The sequence below is a fragment of the Notechis scutatus genome, chromosome 5 (assembly GCF_049901735.1).
Source record: "Notechis scutatus isolate UNSWTSFEM ecotype Mainland chromosome 5, rNotScu1.2, whole genome shotgun sequence".
In the NCBI taxonomy this organism is placed as follows: Eukaryota; Metazoa; Chordata; class Lepidosauria; order Squamata; family Elapidae; genus Notechis; species Notechis scutatus.
Window position 1 is genome coordinate 20,603,590 of NC_142013.1, and position 21,474 is coordinate 20,625,063.

At 38.2% G+C, this 21,474-nt stretch overlaps 1 protein-coding gene across 1 annotated transcript in view; it reads right to left on the reverse strand.

Moving 5' to 3' along the window:
• The window catches only part of MICU2 (mitochondrial calcium uptake 2), a 68,022-nt gene that overhangs the window by 14,632 nt on the left and 31,916 nt on the right, over nt 1–21,474 (reverse strand). Inside the window, exons 3-8 of the mRNA XM_087966266.1 lie at nt 19,723–19,754; nt 19,536–19,611; nt 12,522–12,569; nt 9,768–9,850; nt 5,696–5,761; nt 1,070–1,167 (exon numbers count right to left, since the gene is read on the reverse strand). Of these exons, the coding sequence (XP_087822392.1) occupies nt 1,070–1,167; nt 5,696–5,761; nt 9,768–9,850; nt 12,522–12,569; nt 19,536–19,611; nt 19,723–19,754 (403 nt within the window). The remainder of the gene's footprint in view (nt 1–1,069; nt 1,168–5,695; nt 5,762–9,767; nt 9,851–12,521; nt 12,570–19,535; nt 19,612–19,722; nt 19,755–21,474) is intronic.

A 21,474-nucleotide genomic window follows, 5' to 3' on the forward strand; every position in this document is an offset into this window, starting at 1 on the left:
CATGGCATTAAAAAGATAGAATAAAATGCAGAATTGTAATAATATACATAAAAGACAGATGAAGATAATCAGAATCTCTATTATTAGTTAAGCATGACTTGTTTTATTAAATGTCTAAAAGCAAGAACTTAGTCTAGGCATTTTCTGGGAATAGCACTATAGAAATTAGTTCTATTAAAACATTCTAGAGGGAAACAGTATCTTGACATAACATCTAATGCAATTTCTACAGTGTCCCAAATATGGAAAGTTATTTGGGATCCTTCTGAAGTAAAAGATATGACAAATATTTATTAAAAATCAGGATGAGATTCCAAAGTAACTTTTTACATCTTGCCCCAAAGAACAGAACAGGATGATACAAGGTAGTCCTTGACTTACAACCACAATTAGGACCAGAATTTCTAAGCTAGGTGGCTGTTAAGTGAACCATACTCGATTTTATGACCTTTTTTGCCATGGCTGTTAAGTTATTCACTATTGTTAAGTGAACCATGAAGTTGTTAATTGATCCAACTTCCCCCATTAGTTTTGCTTGTAGGTCAAAAATAGTGAGCACATGACCTCAGGATGCCGCAGTTGTCATAAATGAATGCCGGCTGCCAAGCACTTGAATTCTGATCATGTGGGGATGCTTCAATGGTTATATGTTTGAGAACTAGTTGTTAGCCACTTTTTTCAGTGGCATTGTAACTTCGAATGGTCATTAAGTAAATGGTTGTTAAGACAAGGAGCACCTGTAGTTGATGTTAATTAAAAACAATCTTATCATGCATCCCAGTTTGTTGTATTTTTTTGCTCCAGCTGATTTACTAAAAATCCGCAAACCAGAAAAGCGGAATCTCATCTACCAAAGATGTTCATGCCTTGAAAGCTTAAATTATTAAACCCTTGGTTCCACTTTGTCTTCAGAAGTATTGGGTTAACCACCTGACAAATCTGGAATAAGTTTTAAAAGAGTACTAAACCCATATTCTGTGTAGGCCTCTGTAACCCTGCTGATCATAATCCTTATCCAGGTTTAGCTGTTTTAAATATTAAGCCCAATTCAAAGATTTTATAACACTACCTTTGGAATTCCGAGTACTGAAGTTTATCTTTTCCTCCTTTTCCAAAAAAGTGGACCAGTAACATGGTGTTGATATCAGAACCTTCCATTTCTGATTTCTGCAAGCAAGTAAAAACAAATCAGGAGTTAACATTTGATAGAATACCTTCAGATGTATTTTACTTTTGTAATCCTGTCATAAATAACTGAAACAAAAGATGTAATTGTTTTCCCTGAACAATGCAAACTAAAATTCACAATGAACTTTAAATGAAGGAAGAAGCCTTCACAGAAATGAAGCAATTTACTATTATAATATTATAACTTTCAATTTTTATCAGGCTTCAGATAACAACTTTCTCAAATTCTATCTTGATGTTAAAAATTGCATTATATTTTATAATATAGGGTTTTACTGTATGGACATGTACCGTATGCCGTTCCCACGGTCAATTTCAAAAATATCAGAATATTTTAGCCCCATTTCTAAAGGGGATATGAAAAAATTTTTTATTAGTTTTTAATGTTCATCACACAGGTTTCATGAAGAGTTCTATTAGGAGTTAGTCAAGTCTCATTCCGAAAAAGAAACATTCACATAAGGAAGCACTCTACGACAACTGCAGCTACTTTAAAATATTATTTCTATTCTTACCAGTGAGGAAAAATATTTCAAGTGAATCATTATAACAAATATTTTGTCAGTTATTAGTACAGCTTTTTAAAATGTACTCCGGGATTCTATGATTTTTTTTTAAAAAAATAAACTCTTAAAATATTTACTGTGATACTTTCCAGGTGAATAGTTACAGTATATAAATAGTACTGATTCCAGAAAGCAATTATCTCTATCTGAGAAAACTAGACTTACTTTAAAAAAATGTAAAAGATAAAAGAGTTCTAAATTTATACATCAAACTTTACCTATGCCAAAATATGAACCTAGTAGCTACATGAATTCATCTCTTTCTTCTTCAAGAGAATAATTCATATAACGTTGGGTTTTTTTCCCTTAGTAAAAAAAATGCTTAGGAGAAATCAAAAAATGTGTTTCTATATTTCAGTTATTTCTTTTTTCCCCTCAGGAGGTTGAAACTATGGAAAGTGAGGGAATTGTACATTATAATTTTCTATCGTCGCTTAGACTAAGTGGCATTTCTTTGAATACAACAACATACTATGTATCATGGAATCCACAGGGATTTCAACAATACCCTCCTTATGACATCTATATGACCTCTTTGTCTTTTCTTCTGCTGAAAATGAAAGATGAGACAGAGATCTATTCATGGATTCAAATTCTAGTGGTTATTTAAATTTCAGTATTATCTACAAGTTGTATTAGTTTGATGTGTATCATGCTTATTGCACAAGTAACAACACACTTTATGGGAAAAGGGATAAGCATTCATTTGTCCCATGTTACTTTCCATTAAAGTAAGTAAAACGGGCCACGTTTAGGTCACTTAAAATAGCTTATTGTGCATGCTGTATTTTATCATTGACTTTTGTAACTGAAAAATATACAAAGTAAGTTCAGTATTAACATGCTACGCCTAGCAATGATGCAATTGATAAATTAAAAATGATACGCTGCAACAGAGGGAGCCTTTTGACTGGTAAAAATATTTGGAATTTTGAGAGAACATTGTAAGTACTCATGCAAAACATCTGCTATGATGATGCAGGCTGTCTAGTTATAAAATTTTCTGACAGGCCGGCTAAGATGTTGTCATTCCTTTTCCTCTGATCTCCCAGGATGTTTTTTTTTTTTTTTTGTGGACTGGGGAGCCAATTCTCAAACAAAGACTGAGCTAGAGCCTCTAGCCTTAATTTTTATTTGCTGCTGAACTCAGAAATATTTATCTATTGACACAAATCCTTGTAACATCTAGCAAATAAGGAAGACAAGTTAATAATGTAAATAACAGGGATACTAGAAGTAGGAGCTTTGCTTATAGCATAAATGTGGCCACTTTTTCATAGCTGGGAAGGCTTGGGTGGTTGAAAATTTGCTGAGATTTAATGGCATTCAATTTGCCCCTTGACTCTCTCTTTCCCCATAAAGGTAACTTGCAAGTCTCATGCAGATCCCAGAGATGGGGGTTGGAAAGAAATGTCTGGAATTTGCAAATCAGGGAGGAGAAACACAATGAAGTTTGCAAGGAGCTGAACTCCAGGCTTTGCAGTTACAAAACCTCTAACCAGTTTTGGTTACAGCAGAAAGCCAAGCTGTTTTACCATGTTTTTAAATTAAGGAAAAAGTCAATAATGAAATATAGAAGCTTTCATGAAATGCAGTTTCTAAAGTAAAAAAAAAACAAAACACAACATAATGTTATCCTAAGGAGATTCCATAATGGAAAATGGAATTTCTGCAAATTTAGTACATTTGCAAAGAAAGACAAAGTGATCACAAGCAGCATTGACCAAAGTCATGATAGATGGTGGAGGTCAATATTTATGAGCTCAATTGCTAACAATTATAACATTAATAAACAGCATTAATAAACAAATTAAATAAATGAAACATGTATATGGAGTGTCTGTTAAACTAAGACAGTGGGAGCACATAATAGAATTATACTGAACATTCTAGAATGCATTCGAACAATCTACTAAATCCATTGTATAAAATTAAGGGGCAAGCATGCCTCTCATCCTGCAAAGGCAATAATACCATGTCCATACTCATGTTAATTAAAAGCAATCTTATCATGCATCCCAGTTTGTTGTGCTTTTTTGCCCCGTGTGGACATCTTGGCTGATTTACGAGAAATCCGCAAACCAGAAAAGACTCTCTAGTTATAAAATAATTGAGAATAATAATTGATTAATGCTTTCCTGTGGGATGTTTTTACAATTCTACCATGTAGCCTAGGGTATGCTAGCATATGTTCACTGTCTCCCATCCAAGTCTTTTTTTAAAACATTAGCAAATGCTGTCAAGTTGCAATCACCTACTGTGGACCCTTCCAACTTGAACTATAAGGTTTTTTTTAATTATTTTTGTAAGTTTTATGTTATTTATACAATTGTAACTAGAGAAATTTAAAATATATTAATCATATTAAAATTCAGATAGTTATAGTAGTTTGCTGTAGTAGTTAAAGACATGAGGATTGAGACCATTTTAGTCATGCCCAAGATAAAAATCCAACTGGGTGACTTTGGGTCAGTCACTCCCTCTCAGCTCTAGAAAAAAGGTAATCAAGCAATCAAAATAGAGCTGGAAGGAACTTTGAGGTCTTCTAGTCCAACCCCCTCCTCAAGCAGGAGACCCTATACCCAGGGGTGGAATTCTACCAGTTTGGACCAGTTCTATAGAACCGGTTGTTACGATTCTGTGTAGTTTGGAGAACCGGCAAATCGCGCCACTGACTGGCCCCCTCCCCCCCCCCTGTCGGATTTCTGCTTTCTCGCTAATCTAAATTGCTGTTGTACTGCTTTGCCTTCACCCAGGAGGCAAACCCTGAGGCCCAGTCAGGGGTGGTATTCAGGGGATGGGGGGGTGGGGGAGATGTGGCCTAAGAGAAGAGCCGTACTTAGGACTGAAGCTTCTATTTTTCAGTGCAGACTCAGGCAGCAGACTGCAGAAAGGTAGATCTGTGAGTGAATCTATGATTCTGCAAGCAACTCAATCTGCTTTGCCTTATTTTGGGTAAAAGTTGCATATACATACATACATACATACATACATACATACATACATACACGTACATGTATAAAATATATATTTACATATTTACAATATTTACGTACAAGCCACATCCACCCAGTCACATGACGACCAAGCCACACCCACAAATTAGGCCATGCCCACAGAACCGGTTAAGAAATTTGAATCTCACCCCTGCCTATACCGGTGTTGGTGAACCTGTGGCACGCGTGCCGGAAGTGGCACACGTGCCGGAAGTGGCACGCAGAGCCACTTCTGCTGGCACGCGAGAGGTCACCTGGAAGAGCCCCACTGCGCATGCGCAGAGGCATGCAGCGTGAGATGCATGTGCATGCACAGAGGTGTGTGGTGCAGGTTGCATGTGCATGCGCAGGGGGCAGGGGGAGTCGTGCAATGCATTGCATCATGGGTGCAGCCATGTGAGCGCGCGCACTTTTGGCATGCAACGTGGAAAAGGTTTGCCATCATGGCCCTATACTATTTCAGACAAGTGACTGTCCAGTCTCTTCTTAAAAACCTCCAATGATGAAGCACCTACAACTTCTAATGGGAAGCAGTTCACCGATTAACTGTCCTCAATTTGTCCTCAAGTAATGACAAACAACTTCTGAAAAATGTTCTAACAAAAATCATGAGCATGTCCATATAGTCATCAAGAGTGAAGAATGATTGAAGGCACACAAAAACCAAAACCAAAGAACTAGACATTAATATCTAATAGACATTATCATAACATAATGTCTTTTTTGTGGTGATGATCCATAAATCTCTCTTTTATCTTATTATATAACCTACACATTAACTCTTGAGTTTCCTCAGATTAGAAAAGTATTTTAGGAGAAAAAACTCAGTCATTTCTTTATTTACTATTTACATAGACTAAGTAAATAAATAAACATCACAAATATTTTAACAGAGGAAAAGTTATGTAGAAAATTCATATGAATCTTCCTCAGACTGTTACCTACCTGAAATAGGATGTCATCTCCTGAAGCTGTTTTAAATTCATCTTGTTTTCCAATTATTTTCTGAAGCTAAAACAGAAAAGTATGTATTTATTATCTTTTATTTTTCTGAATTTGGGCAGGACATTCCCACAGTATACACACAATATTTAATGAGGTTACAAAGACTGAGGCCTCTTTTATCTATTATGAAAGTCTCTTATGTAGAAAATATTCTGTCTAAGAACACTAAATGAGCATAGAATATATAAATTATACATGAATTACAAAGTAAATGTAAGGTGCAATAGGAAGCCCAAGTATAGAACTATTACAATGATGGAAAGAGAGGGGCAGGAAGAAATATTTTATTCTAGGATTTTCTATGAATGAATATGGTCACAAGAAAAACTGCTCGCTCATTGAAATTAATTCTTTAAACCCACAAAAGTTAACTTTACATTTGTCATTTCCAAAGATTATAGATTCAAGCTTTGTTTGAATAATCCCTGTTTGTGCTTTTCCCAGCTTTGATTATCCTCCTTAATCCAGGGAACCAATCCACAGTCCACTGTTTGGGAAGGTCTCGATTCTTTGGAGATGTGGGAACATGTGTATTAGGCATATGATGGAAAGAACTAGTTGCACAATGACTTTATTACAAATGTATTAAAATACACATGGAAGCAGGGCAGCCTAGCTTCAGAGAAAAATAAAATCAGATAAATGCTTTTATATACCATTGATTTAAGAGGTTTATCTCAAAGTTAAATGAGAGCTTACATAGAGAGGGCAAGAATTCTCCAGTTCAATTTTTTTCTTCAGTTTACTAAGCAGCCTTATGAAGCCTAATTTCTCTTTTGCTTATTCTTCCAGTCTGAAGTATAGGGCAGTACTATCAATTTGACTAGGAAAATTAACTGGCAAGCCACAATCCTGTGCATGCAGGAAATATTATTCTACCCCTGCCATTTATAGATAAAGATTCTCAGGCAGTAGCAGTGGGAAAGGCCTTCAGTAGATACCATGGACATCAACTCTAAATTAAAACTGTCACTACTGAATAAAAATGATCTCACTTTGTAGATTGCAGCTTTTAAAAACTTATTGAAATAGTACATTTTAAACATTATGAATAATCAAAACACTGATACCTTTGATACAAAGCTGTGTTTTCTTTGATACAGAATGATTAAATAATCGTGACTGTCTATAAAATACAAACATGTTTTAGATTCTGAAGTTTTCTATCAAAAGCTGCATTTGTTTATTACTTTAAATTCCAAAGTAATCATCCAGCAGACTCCTGGCAGGAACTTAGTTTTTTCATCATGAGTCCGAAAAGAAACAGAGTACAGTATAGCACAGCTAAGCCCCCCCTACCTTTCAAAGATGTTAACACCGGTCCTCAAATGGATAGCAAAAATAAAAGAATATAAAATTTATTATTTATGACAATGGCAAGGTTAGAACCAGAAAGTGCAGGATTTAAAGGTGCTTAGAAGTGCTTATGCTTATCATTGTGAGAGAGGGAACATATGATCTTCTTTCTATATTATAAAAATGATCTCTCCTTATATCTCCCACGGATAGTTCTTGACTTACGACTGTTTATCTAACAATAGTTTGAAGGTCCAGTCACATGGTGACTCAACTTACAACTGCAGGAAGTTATGGCTGCAATTCTGGTCCCAATTGTGGTCATAAATTGAGGACTACCTGTACGTTAAACCTTAAAGTGTACCTCACATCCAATGTTAAAAGAAAGTCTGACAAGTTAGGTTGGAAAAAGCATTTTCCTAAATTTGTTTTTGTTATTCAGCTTTTTAGTCACTTCCATCTCTGTTGTGATCTGATAGATATCATATTGCCTGTTAGTGAAGTCTTCTTTTGAATTCTTGTTATGGTTATGTTATAGTATCTAGTGCTTTATTCATTTATCACATTTATATCCTGCAGCAATTCAAATCAATTTTCACCAGTTTGCATGACAAATTTAAACTCAGACAAATTTAAAACATCCATAGTAAAAATTAAAACTTTGGCTTGTGTCAGACTCTTTCTGATTGTTTTCAATTTTCCCAAGAGTCGGAGTCTCATTCTTTACATTATATGTCTAAAATGTTTAAGTTTTAGGTTCATTATTAGTTCTTCTGTTTGAAATCTGTTTTATTTCATCTAATATCGAAATACTTGTTCTTCTTGCTATGCAAGTTATTTTTTTCCAAGATTTCCCCCCCCAACTTTTCTGATGATCCTGCTTTCTTATCCATATGATACAACTGGGAAAACAATGCCCCTGACAATATATATCTTTGCTATCAGTGAGATGTCTCTGTACTTTGTCTAGATCTATCACAACCCTTCTTCCAAAGAGTAAATGCCTTTTTATTTCATGGCTACAGTTACTATCATTATGAGTTTCTGAATTAGGAAGATAAAGTCTGTTATTACTTCAGCTTTTCCCCCACTTGTTTACAGTAGGTTGGCAATGACTGTTGATAGCATCTTAGTTTTCTTTTCTAAATACCGAGCAGTAAACTGGCTTTGACACTTTTTGCTCACTTTCACCAGGAGATTCCTTAAGTCTCCCTCATTTCTAATAATCTGGGGTTGATGTTTTTCCTAGCAATTTTAATTCCAATGGTCTATTTCTTCTACGTCAGCATTTGTCATGATATACAATGTTAAATAAACAAGATGGCATACAACTCCGATACATCTGTTTTCTAATATGAAGCATTTAGTTAACCTATATTCCATTCAAATGGATACCCATCATATAAATTCAACAGGCAAAGTTACTTGGCACGCTCATACTTTCAAGGGCTTTCCATAATTGTCTTTCAGACAGTCCTAAATCTTGTCTCTTTCATTAACCATAGGATGTTAGCTATGTCCCATTAGGACATGCCCGTCCTACTGGTTCCAGCAGAGATGGTCTACTTTGGAGCCCATCGGTCAAAGAGCTGACTATCACGATGCAGAAGAAGAGCCTTCTCTGTTGCAGCACCTGTCCTTTGGAATATCTTATCCTCTAAAGTAGGGGTGTCAAACTCCATTTCATTGAGGGCCGCATCAGGGTTGTGTTTGAGCTTGGGGTGGTGGAGTGACCATGGCCGGTCAGGGGTGCCTGTGGTGGCTCAAGCACTCTGCCAGAGAAAATGGGCTCCTGAGCTCCGTTTTCAACTGTAATGGCCTCCTGCAATCCTCTGCCAGCAAAAACGGAGCTCGGGAGGGGTGCATGCAGTCGTCCCGAGATCTGTTTTCACTGGCAGAGGCATCACGGACCAGTCCTTCATTGTTTCCAGGCCAGTTCCGCAGGTCAGATCTAAGCACCCCGCGGGCCGGATTCGGCCCGCCGACCTTGAATTTGACACCCCTGCTCTAAAATAAAATCTGTCCCCACCATCTTATTCTTCCACAAGAGCAAAAAGACCTGGCTCTGCTGATTGGCCTGGGGACCATGATGGAGATGGCTACTAAATTTATGGCAGACTTCACCCCCTCCCAACTCTCTGCTCTCCACCCATCCATGTTTTTGCTTATCATACTGATGTATTGTTCTCATTGTGTTCGTCATTATTTTATTGTTCTAGTATTTCATTTCTGTTCTGTTTATACTCCTTTAATTTTTCTTCCTTTTTATTATTGTAAGCCCCATGGTGAGATAGGAGGCAAGTAAATGTAACAAGCAAAAAAACCAAACAATTGTGATCATAGGTATGTGATCTTTTGAATCCTACTTGTACTTTTGGCAGTACTCTTTCCATGTATTGTTGAAGTCCGGACTGGAAAATCCAGAGCATTATCTTACTTAGATGAGCACAAACTGAAACAACAGTTTTGCCTCCAAATGTAATACTAAACACTGCATATCAACAATAAACAAAAATAGAAGGGCATGTTTGACATACATTTATTATCACTTCAGTAAAAATTTATTCTGGCTTATAGTTTTAAGATAATTGGAACTCCAAAAGCAGAGGAAGAAATGCTTACTGGCTATATGGCTCTGATGCCCTTCAAACAGCTTGGATTCAAATCCCACGACCCCAGCTGCAAAGGGCAACTGTTCAATTGTTTAAAACCATACCTTAAAGAATTCTTTTTTCTCTACTTGTTCATTGCCATCTGCATCCAACATTTTAAAAGCAATATGAAATCCAGTCTGTGGTTCTACAATAAATAATAGATGTTAAAAAAAAACTTTACATGCAAGTGATTTACATATAAGAAAATTGTGTAGTGTAATAGTTAAGATACTGAACTTGGACTGCAAGATCCTTGTTCAAGGCTATCCTAAACCATGGAAATTCAATGTGTGACAATGGGATCATTCACACACTCTCATACCAAACTACTCTCAGAGATTGTTTTTGTGAGGGAAATTGCAGGAGTTTATGGATGCAATCTCAAGCTCCTGGAATAAAGATGGGGTATAAATTTATCACATAAACAGATGGATGTGAAGCCATTTTTAAAACAATTTCTAGATTTCCTAGCAGAGAGTATTGAGTATCTACAAAACTAAGTACCACAAAATGAAAGATTTAGCCAATTTGATTGCTATATTTAAGAATACACATTACAAATTTTATAATAATATGGGAATGGCCTAAATTAGAGTTTGTGTTACTAAAAAGAAGCCCCGCAAATCAAAGTTTGTAGAATCAAGGTGGCTAATTGGGTGTCCCCTTCCACCTTGCCCTTGTGGGATTCTGGGGTCGCCGTTACAGCCTGCTGCACCTCTCCAGACTTCTCCAGAATATTCCGGAATAGTCCTCATCAGTTTCCCCCTCCCAGAGGACTCTGCCTTCCAATAGAATGAAACAGTAGAGATTGTTTCAACTGAGCCAATGTGATAGCAAAACCAATTAAAAGGGAAAGACATCCCAACTATTTAAGTGACCGCATTAAGATCCTCTAAGAATACACAAAGAACGTCAGGAAAATGAAATGTTCATTTAAGCTTTTACACACACACACATACAAACTTACATACATAGGCATACATACATTTCTAGAATTACAAATTGAAGTGGAGCCTACTAAGTTTAAAAATTTTAGTTAAATTTTTTAACTATAATCCTTACAATTCTTAGTACATTCATGAATATCAATAAATATGTCACAAACAGGGTATCTACAGTCTATTGCTTAGGCCTTAGGGCAAGAAGCTGTACTGATTTAAGAATGGCCACTGAATTTTATTAAGTCAACATTTTGAGTCAGTAACACTGTATATGGGGCCTATTAGTTTATTGGAGAATAAAGCAAAATGATAAGGCAATGAAACAAACCACATGTTGCAACAGGTTGATAAGGAGGCGGCCCCACAGAAGGCATAGGAGCTAAAGCAGCTCGTGCAGCTCACCAGATGACATCCTTATCTGATATGAGGCAGCTTTAATGGTATGTATTTATAAAATATGGGAGGTTCAAAGAAAAGACCCACACACTTCCATTTAATTATGCAGACAATATTTTTAGGATAAGAGTATCAGGTATTCGCACTGGCTGTTAACAGAAACTATACTTTGGTGTTGACCATAAAAATAACATTTAACTTTATCAAAATAGTAACAGCCCCTATTTTTTCTTTAAATCACCATGGGAGGCGGATGCCAAGACAGACAAACCCTTCCAAAAACTATTCAACCAGAGAGGTGAATCTTTAGGACTCTAAATAAACTTAATCCTTCTTCTTTCCTCAATTGACTTGGAGATGCTGCTGGCAATTCTGAAAATTATAGTTCTGAGCCATTTGGAAGGAAGCTGGTGCTTACTGTCTTCCATCTGTTCCCAAGATCTGGGAAGGTGCTAACAGGTGGATTGGAAAATTATGTATTTGAACACTGACATCTTTTATCCCACTCTCTCCAGACTTGGGAAGGTCTTTTCAAGGAACAGAAAAGAGGCAGAAAGGGGCCTTGCAGAGACACAAGTTGATTTTTAATCCAACCACCAAGGGCTTGCTTAATAGGAAAATGGAATAAGGACTCCAGTATGCATTGTTCCCCAAAGAGGAATTTCACCATCTAGAAATGATAATTGATCCCATAGATTTTCTTTGTATAGCCTTACAAGACAGCAGTGTTAAACACTGTTTTTGTAAAAATTATGTTAGTATACCAGTACTGCATTATGCTAGCTTGACTTGGCAATAATTAGCCATGCCTAAGTTGCACGTATTGATTGATTGATTGACTGCATTTCTAGACCACCCATCTCCCTCAAGAGATTATTGCAACAAGGACCTACTCTTGAAGTGCACCCAGAAGCTTCTTTCAGTATAAAGTAGGATAGAGAGGACAGACCTCAAGAACTTATGTTTCTATTAAAAAACCTTTTCTGGGAGCAATTTAAGATTTTGACTTTTAAAGCACTGAACAACTTGAGGCCTAGATATCTCAGGATTCCATTACAATATGAACTTGCCTAGACATTAAAATAAGGTAAGACAAGCTTAAGATGCCGTTATTTTCAAAGGACCTGTAGAAAGAGGTTTTCTATAATTCTCAGTGTGCATGTGACCAATTATTATTCTAAATTTATATATTTATCAGCTGAGTATTGAACTGGATCATACAACTAAAAAGGAGCTAACAATAGGGATTTGTTGTTGTTGGACAATGTTCCTCCAAGCCTTCCTGTCCTCTACCATCTTCTGGAATCCATTTAAGCTCACGCCTACTGCTTCAGTGACTCCATCCTGCCACCTCATTCTCTATCATCCCGTTCTTCTATTGACCTCAATCTTTTCCAGAATTATACTCTTCTCACTGGAGAACAATAGTGATTAACATTTATTTAAATTGCAAAGTACAGTCACCATCAAAATACTTACTTGTGAGTATTGTCAGCAAAAAGAGGTACTCTGTGTAGGAAATCAATCCTGAAATACAAGATTGAAAGATTAGTTTGGTAGTCCTCAGTCAGCACACTGATGTGCTTTGTTTATAACAGGGCTTACCAACCTTTTGGACCTCAGGAACCACCAAACTCATAATTTTAAAACCCACGGACCACTAATATGAATCCAGCGTGCCGCTCGCTGAAGCGCCTGGACTTCCACTGATGGGATGGGGTCCTTCAGGCACTTGGCTTGGCTGCCTGTTTCTGCAAACTTAAATACTCAATCATTTGGACACGTTTCCCACAGAAAACAAAACACCGGGATCTCTCATCTCTCTTTCTCTCTCTCTTTCCCTCCCCCTCTCTTCCTCTTTCTCTCTTTCCCTCCCTCCCTTTCTCCCTCTTTCTCTCGTTCTCTTCCTCCCATTCTCCTTTTCTCCCTCTTTCCCTCCCCCCTTTCTCCCTTTCTCTTTCTCCCTTTTCCCCTCTTTATCTGTCTCTCTCTTTCCCTCCCCCTTCTCTTTCTCCCTTTCTTTCTCTTTTCCCCTCCCCCTCCCCCTTTCTCCCTCTTTCTTTCTCCCTCTTTCTCTTTCTCTCTCTCTCTTTCCCTCCACCATCTCTTTCTCCCTTTCTCCCTCTTTTTCTCTTTCTCTCTCTTACCCACCTCGTCCCCGGGGGTGGGGATGAGGGGAAAGGAACCTCTAAACTGGTGCTGCGTGGTGAGAATCTGATGTTTGAAAGCTGACGAACCATGTGCTGAAGGCTGGTGGGGAAATGGGGCAACAGGGATGATACCGGCGGCGGATGGACTGATACGTGGCATTGGAGTCCTTCCCAGATGTTCCCTGGCCTGCGAGGGGGTGGGGGTGAGGGGAAAGGAACCTCTGAATTGATGTTACCTCCTGCCTCCGTGCATCGAGGAGGTTGAGCAGCGGCCAGTAATGCCCTCAGGGGAAGATGTTGCAAGGGGGAGGCTCTATCCCCTCCCCTCTGGAGCTTCTCTTCCTCCTCACTAGAAGTACTCACACGCAAAGTGCTCACCACCCCTCCGGCACCTGTCAAGCCTCCTCCTTCCTGCTGAGTGTGTGAGTGCTTCTAGCGAGGAGGAAAAGGGGGTCGAGCTTCCTTCTCGCAACATCTTCCCCTGAGGGCATCACTAGTAGCCGCTTCCTTTGGCTCACAAAGTCGCTCTTCCCGCTCCTGCTCTTTTAATGACAATTCCATAATCCCTTTATTATGGCAGCAGCCATGACACAGGTTTGCTAGGGAGACTGCAGGATTGCCCCACCTCCCAGTCATCTGGTCTTCAGCACATGGCTTGTTGGCCTCGGGACATCAGATTCCCACCAACCAGCAACAGTTCAGAGGTTCCTTCCCCCCACCCCCACCTTCTCGCAGGCTAGGGAACACCCAGGAAGGGCTCCAATGCCGTGATCTCCCACATACTATCCTCCCTCCCCGCGCGCATCAGTCCATCCGCTGCCAGTCTGTTGCAGACACGGGTGCACTGTGGCCCACTAAAATTTTCTCATAGACCACCAGTGGGCTGCGGCCCACTGGTTGGTGACCACTGGTTTATAGCACTCCTTGTACAATTAGATTTTTATAAAAGTTCTTTAGTTTAATGCTCTTTACCTATTAAAAAAAAAGCAATATCAATTAGTTTTCTGGGAAATCAAATTTTCCAGCCCTATTCTACTGCTGTACCATTCCTATCGTACTGATGTCTTATTGAAAGACTTGGTTTATTTGGAATTAATAGAAAGTCTCTTCTAAATCTTTGAGTTTTTACAGAAAATATTCAGTGTTTATACAAAGAATGAATAAATTAAGTGTGCTTTGTCATATTTAGTACTTGGGAGGAGACCTTCTCTAATGTTGCTCTGAAGGATCAAAGTATTTCATCCTTTGGCTGTCTCTGAAATGTGAAGACCAGATTTTCTTTAAATCTCAGGGGGAACAGAGCAACACAAAGCTGGCAAATTGCTAGATTGCACTGATAGAACTGCTGGGCATAGAGCCAAAACAGGCTCTAAAAAAAAATTTAAAACCTGAACACATCCTTTCTACAAGGTGAAAGTGTCTTTTCTTTCCCCTTTTGAAGGAAAATTCCAACATTTCCTTTGAAAGGCCTACTGAAGAGCCTGAACAAACACAAGATGCAATTGTCAAAATACCAACATGCCAGCTAAAGATAGAGAAGTATATAAAGTGTATGGGTTAAAGAAAAGAATTTGAAGCATCCCTCCAGTAAGAACTTTTAGAATTTTTTAAAAAGATATTTTATAAATAACACACACACACACACACACACACACACACACACACACACACACACACAGACAAGCTATGTTTAACATGCAAACAAAAAAAAATCACCTCATCCTGCATAATGGAAGAAATGTTGAAAGCAAATGTTTGAACTCTACCATCTACTGGCAAGTTATTTCTGTGATTTACATTTAACTGATAGACAAGGAGATTCGCTCACCTCCCCAACACATAGGATTCTCACATTAAATAGTTCCTATGAATAGATTCTGCTAGCGAGAGTTCATAACTGATGTAAAATAAGTATTGTTAAGGATGCATAAAACTTATATCCATGAAGTCAGAAAGATAAAAGGATAAATATTAAGAGTTTTACTTAACAACATACTGTGAGTTAAATTGCTTTCTAGGGCTATGCAGTATTTTTTTGTATTCTGTTTCAAAAAAGGGCTTCAGAGCTAGGAGGAATGTATACTACCAGTTAGAACTCATTAAAGCAGCTATATCTACATCCAACATTGTTAGCTACCATAGAGTATCTGCTGCAGCCATGGAAGAGATGCAGCTACTTCAGCAAATAACTGATAGGTGTTGCACTTGCATTTGGAAACAGTCAAATCCAAACCACACATTGCTTTCACTATTTTTTCCCCAGCTTACTCATCTGTCAATGATTTCCCCCCTGCATTAGTTTATACTTTTGTGGGTAGTGAGGTAGCCTAAAGGTGGAGCTCTTGCCTCACAATCAGGAAGTTGTGAGTTCGATCCTAGGTAGAGGCAGATTTTTCTTTCTCTGAGTATGATGAGAATATATAGGTGAAACTCGAAAAATTAGAATATTGTGCAAAAGTTCATTTATTTCAATAATACAACTTAAAAGGTGACACTAATATATGAGAAAACTCATTACACGCAAAGCAAGATAGTTCAAGCCATGGTTTGTCATAATTGTGATGATTATGACTTACAGCTCATGAAAACCCCAAATCCACAATCTCAGAAAATTAGAATATTACATGCAAGCAATAAAACAAGGATTGTACATAGAACAATATCGGACCTCTGGAAAGTATAAGCATGCATATGTACTCAGTACTTGGTTTGGGCCCCTTTTGCAGTAATTACTGCCTCAATACGGACTGGCATGGAAGCTATCGGCCTGTGGCACTGCTGAGGTGTTATGGAAGACCAGGATGCTTCAATAGCGGCCTTCAGTTCTTCTGCATTGTTCGGTCTCATGTCTCCCATCTTTCTCTTGGCAATGCCCCATAGATTCTCTACGGGGTTCAGGTCAGGTGAGTTTGCTGGCCAATCAAGCACAGTAATCCCACGGTCATTGAACCAGGTTTTGGTGCTTTTGGCAGTGTGGGCAGGTGCCAAGTTCTGCTGGAAAATGAAGTCAGCATCCCCATAAAGCTCATCTGCAGAAGGAAGCATGAAGTGTTCCAAAATCTCCTGGTACATGACTGCCTTGACCCTGGACTTAATGAAGCACAGTGGACCAACACCAGATGACACGGCTCCCCAAATCAACACAGACTGTGGAAACTTCACACTGGACTTCAAGCATCTTGAAGTGTGTGCCTCTCCATTCTTCCTCCAGACTCTGGGTTCTTGGTTTCCAAATTAGATGCAAAAGTTGCTCTCATCAGAAAAGAGGACTTTGGACCACTGAGCAACAGACCAGTTCTGTTTTTCTTTAACCCAGGTAAGACGCTTCTGAGGTTTGTTCTTCAGGAGCGGCTTGACAAGAGGAATACGACATTTGAAGCCCATGTCCAGGATCCGTCTGTGTGTGGTGGCTCTTGATACACTGATTCCAGCCTCAGTCCACTCCTTGTGAAAGTCCCCAACACTTTTGAATGGCCTTTTCCTGACAATCCTCTCCAGGCTGCGGTCATCCCTGATGCTTGTGCACCTTTTTCTTCCACACTTTTCCCTTCCACATAACTTTCTATTAATGTGCTTTGATACAGCACTTAGTGAACATCCAACTTCTTTTGCAATTACCTTTTGAGGCTTTCCCTCCTTATGGAGGGTGTCAATGATGGTTTTCTGCACAACTGTCAGGTCAGCAGTCTTTCCCATGATTATGATTCCCACTGAACCAGACTGTGAGACCATTTAAAGGCTCAGGAACCCTTTGCAGGTGTTATGGCTTAATTAGCTGATTAGAGTGGGACACTTTGAGCCTAGAATATTGAACCTTTTCACAATATTCTAATTTTCTGAGATTGTGGATTTGGGGTTTTCATGAACTGTAAGTCATAATCATCTCAATTATGACAAATCATGGCTTGAACTATCTTGCTTTGCATGTAATAAGTCTATCTCATATATTAGTTTCACCTTTTAAGTTGCATTACTGAAATAAATGAACTTTTGTACGATATTCTAATTTTTTGAGTTTCACCTGTATCTGCTGAATGTAAGTGCATTGGTGACATTCAGTTGCCCAGACTCCATGATGATGATGATGATGATGGTGATTTTATAGTTTTATAATAAACTGCATACTAGCACTGAGACTCTTTCTCCATAGTACTGATATCATTTCATGATCTGCAACTTTATAGATGAGATAGATTTCATGGGACTACAGGCATCTTTGAAACATCAGAGAAACACAGCACAGCGAACAAAATTTAAAGCATCTCATATAGTTTATTAAAGTCTATCTATATCACCAGTGCTCCTAGTTCAATCTGGATTTTCATCTAATTTTACATCCTAATTATTATTTAGTTGCCTCATCCAGCTACAATTTATAATCAGTTCTGTTTCAGAGAAATGGAAATGAAAGGGATTTTGACCATTGCTGAGATAGCCTAACACCCCCAGGACTATGCTGCAAATAAGATTTAAGTACAATTGTAGTAAAATAATGTAGAAACATAGGATGCTTTTATCTGGTTTGATTAGTGACTACTGGCAACTATCATCTTACACAAAACAGGAAATATGCAATAAGCTTACGGACTTTATTAGAGAGTCCCTTCCATTCTGAATTCAACAAAATATAGGTAAAGTAGCTAAACCAATAAAAATACTATTTTCTGAATCTAATTAAGAGTCTTAATTAGCTACATCATATTTTACATTTTTACTGGCTGTGGTTAATCATATTAGGGTAAATATCTACTTGCTTAGTTGAAAGCATTTTGGAAAAGTATGGAATTAATGCCATAACACCCTATCCGTTTTTACATAGCCATGCAACAGGCGTGATACAGAGCTTTATCCAATGTAAAATTAAATTCATTTTTGGAATGTGTTTTATTTCTAAATTAGGCAATACAATTCATTACACTATTATACAATGCAAGAAAAGAAAAGAAAAAAGAGTACGTGCATATTTTTTTTTATCGTTAAAAACAAAAAAAATGCACTTTCAGTACTAAAATGCATGAATATACTTTAATACTCTACTTTTAAAATAAAGGAGTGGAGCAGTGGCTCAGTGGTTAAGATGCTGGGCTTGGCAGCTAGCTTGAAAGCCTATAAATGCAAGTAAATAAATAGGTACCACTTTGGCAGGAAGGTAATAGCGCTCCATGATGTCATGCTGGCTACATGACCTTGTAAATGTTTTCAGACAGTTCTGGTTCAATGGCATTAAAACGCAGATGAGCCCTATGCCCTATAGCCGCCAATGACTAGTGGAGTAAAATCTGCAGGGACTCCCTTACTTTTTTAAAAAATAAAAGAAAAGGGACCTTAACATAATCATAAAAAATTAATGTAGAATAAGAAAATGGGAAACTAAAAATATTTCACCAGGAGGCACACTGTAAATTTGAGAAGGTTCATTTGCTCAGAAAAGGCGTCAAGGAAAAAAGCAATAAAAACTGAATTTAATACCTGTTCTTATAGTTGCTTACAAACAAGGATTTTTCTCTTTAAATGAAAATAAAAATAACAATTGTTTTGTGATGGTCAAAATAAAAATTATTCCAAAAAATGACAAAAATCTCTAAAACTGTGTTTTGTTTTTTTTCAGATTTGGGGCTCCCATGATAATGAGAAGCCCTTAAGAAGGTTGCGACGTATATGGAATTCTCCTGAAATGTTGACTGATTAGGTGCCATCAAGTCAGTGCCTACTCTTAGCAACCACATGGATTTGTCTCAAAGAAATTAGTGTACTGGGCTATCACAACAGCCCTGAGAAAGAGGAGGAAGAGCTGCAGCCAAAGCAACAGTCAGGTAAGAGAATTCTCAGCCCCAAACAGGAACTTGAGAAAACATCTCCGACCTGAGCCTAGTATTCATGCCTTTGGTGTTCAAGTTTGGTTAATTTCAAAGGGTTTACAATACTGATTTAGGAAGCCTAAATAATCCCAATGTTTTATTTGTACTGTCAAACTAAGCTGCAGAATTGTTATTATCTATATACTAGTTTCCCGGAACCCAAGGCAAGCTATAGACATTCTGAGATATGAAGTACCTACAAGAATGACTTATTTCCTACATACATTTTCATGCATTCCAGGTTCCATCAAAATTCATTCCCTCTGATTCCCATTCTCTCTCTCCCTCTCCCTCCCTCTTCTCTCTCTTTCTCTCTCTCTCACACACACACACATCTTTTTCGTATCTGTGTTTCTGGAGCTAAAATAAAGTTTGAAATAGCTCCAACAAAATATTTAATTTAGCACCAAGCAAAAATTTTCATATATCAAAATCTCAGGAAAAAAGATTTTAATATTAATTACATCAATAATCTAAACTGTTACCTCTGTCTCCAAGATCTCTAAAAAAGGTTGGTCCTGGTCTAGCTTTTGTAACATTTGCTAGGGTAGAATCTACTTCCTTTGAACAAACCAAATAAATGACAAGTTAGTTGTGAAAGCAAAATCCATTAAAGCAAGTAACAAAAAGAACAAAAGTTCTTTTGACAAACAGCATCAACTCTTTGCCTACCTTTTTTGTCAGTTTCTTGGCCAAAGTTTTACCTGTCCAAAAAAGAGAGAAAAAGAAAAAAAGAAAAAAACACACCAGTCAATCATCTGTAAGTCAAAGCTTTGTTGAGTTCTGCATACTGTGTTTTTAAAAGAGAAATTGCAAGTGACATGAACAGAACATTACCAACAGCTTAGAAATATTTAAATGTTCATAATAGTTAGAAAAAAACTACTGTTCTAGAACGATAGGAACAATCTGTTCAAACGCTGCTACAATGCATAACAAATAGAATAAAATAAACTTTTAGATATTTAACTTTTAAAGAACTAATATACTTCCTATTCATTACATTTACATATGGGCATAAAACTGAAATCACAAAAAACAACCCTAATACAGCCAACATGTATCTTCCAGATCAAATTGGGCTACAATAATTTTAAAACCTATTACTATAAAAGACCACCACTAGAAACATTTAAGACTAAGACCAAGTGTGCGACAGGTGGCTATTATAGTTTTTCTTCTTCTTTATAGTTCTTAACTACCTCCCATGTGAATGTAGTGAAAATGAAATTGGTTTGAGTTCTGTCAGTGACTTTCTACTTCACATGAATCATGTGAGAAGCCAAAATAGAACTCCAGTTTTGTCCACATCCAAGAACTCCAAAAACAGTCATTAACATATTAAACCATAACTTCAATCTCTGGATACTTCTGTATAAATACATCTAGAGTTTTGTGATCACATCTTAACCGGCCTTCGTTAACCAACGTCTGGATAGCGTGCATGGTCATCATCTAGCAAGGAATTAGTAACATACCGTATTTGCCGGCGTATAAGACGACTTTTTGCCCTGAAAAACATGCCTCCAAGTGGGGGGTTGTCTTATCGCCGGCAAATACTGGTATATTCTTCGCCTTGTTGGTGAGGAGGCTCGCTTCTCCCTCTCCTTGAGGTCATAGCAGGCGCTGGCGAATTGCAAAGGGTTCCTCGTAAATTAGCTGCAGATCTCAGAGCGGGGACTTTGCATTCAGTTGTAGCCTTGAGCGTCGGGTTACCCGTAGCTCTGCCAGGGAGGGATTACGCCCGCAATCCGGCCGGCTCCCTCTCGCTGAGGTGGGGCGGAGGTGGGATGTGGGTCCCTACTACCGCTAAGGCTCAGCTAGAGGTAGCGCAGCTCTTGACCCGGCTTGCTCGGTTTCTTCCTTCCGTTTGTTTTGCTTCGCTGGCGATTTCACCTTTGTGGAGCTGGGCGAAGGGACTGATCGGACCCCGCCTCTGGGGCTTAGGCGTTACCCAGAATCAACCTGGTTTTCAGGCGCGTCCTTGGATGGACTCGGGAAAGGCAGGTGGAGAGGCTAGAAAGAAAAAGGATCTGGAACTCCTTCTTTCCTGCCAGATCCCTGGCAAGCAGCGTTGGGTAAGACCAGGCAGGGCCTGGCGTTTTCGAAAGGACTTGCCTGTTGAGTGACATCAGCTTCTGAACTAAAGCCCACTATGTCAGATACAATAAAGCAGAATGGGTGTCTTTTTCTCTTTAAAGACGAAACAGAGGTTGGGGGTGGGAAGAGAAGAAGGGGAGCGATCATGTTAAAATGACAACTTTCTAGATCCAGTCCCGAAGGGGAAAGGAAAAAAAACACAAACGCCTAATTTCCTTAATTTCACTGCGATTTCTCCTCTTTCTCACATCCCACATTGTCTTCTCTTGCTGCGGGGAGCAATGTCACCTTTTTACTCTGGTATCGATGGAAAAGCAGGTTTGG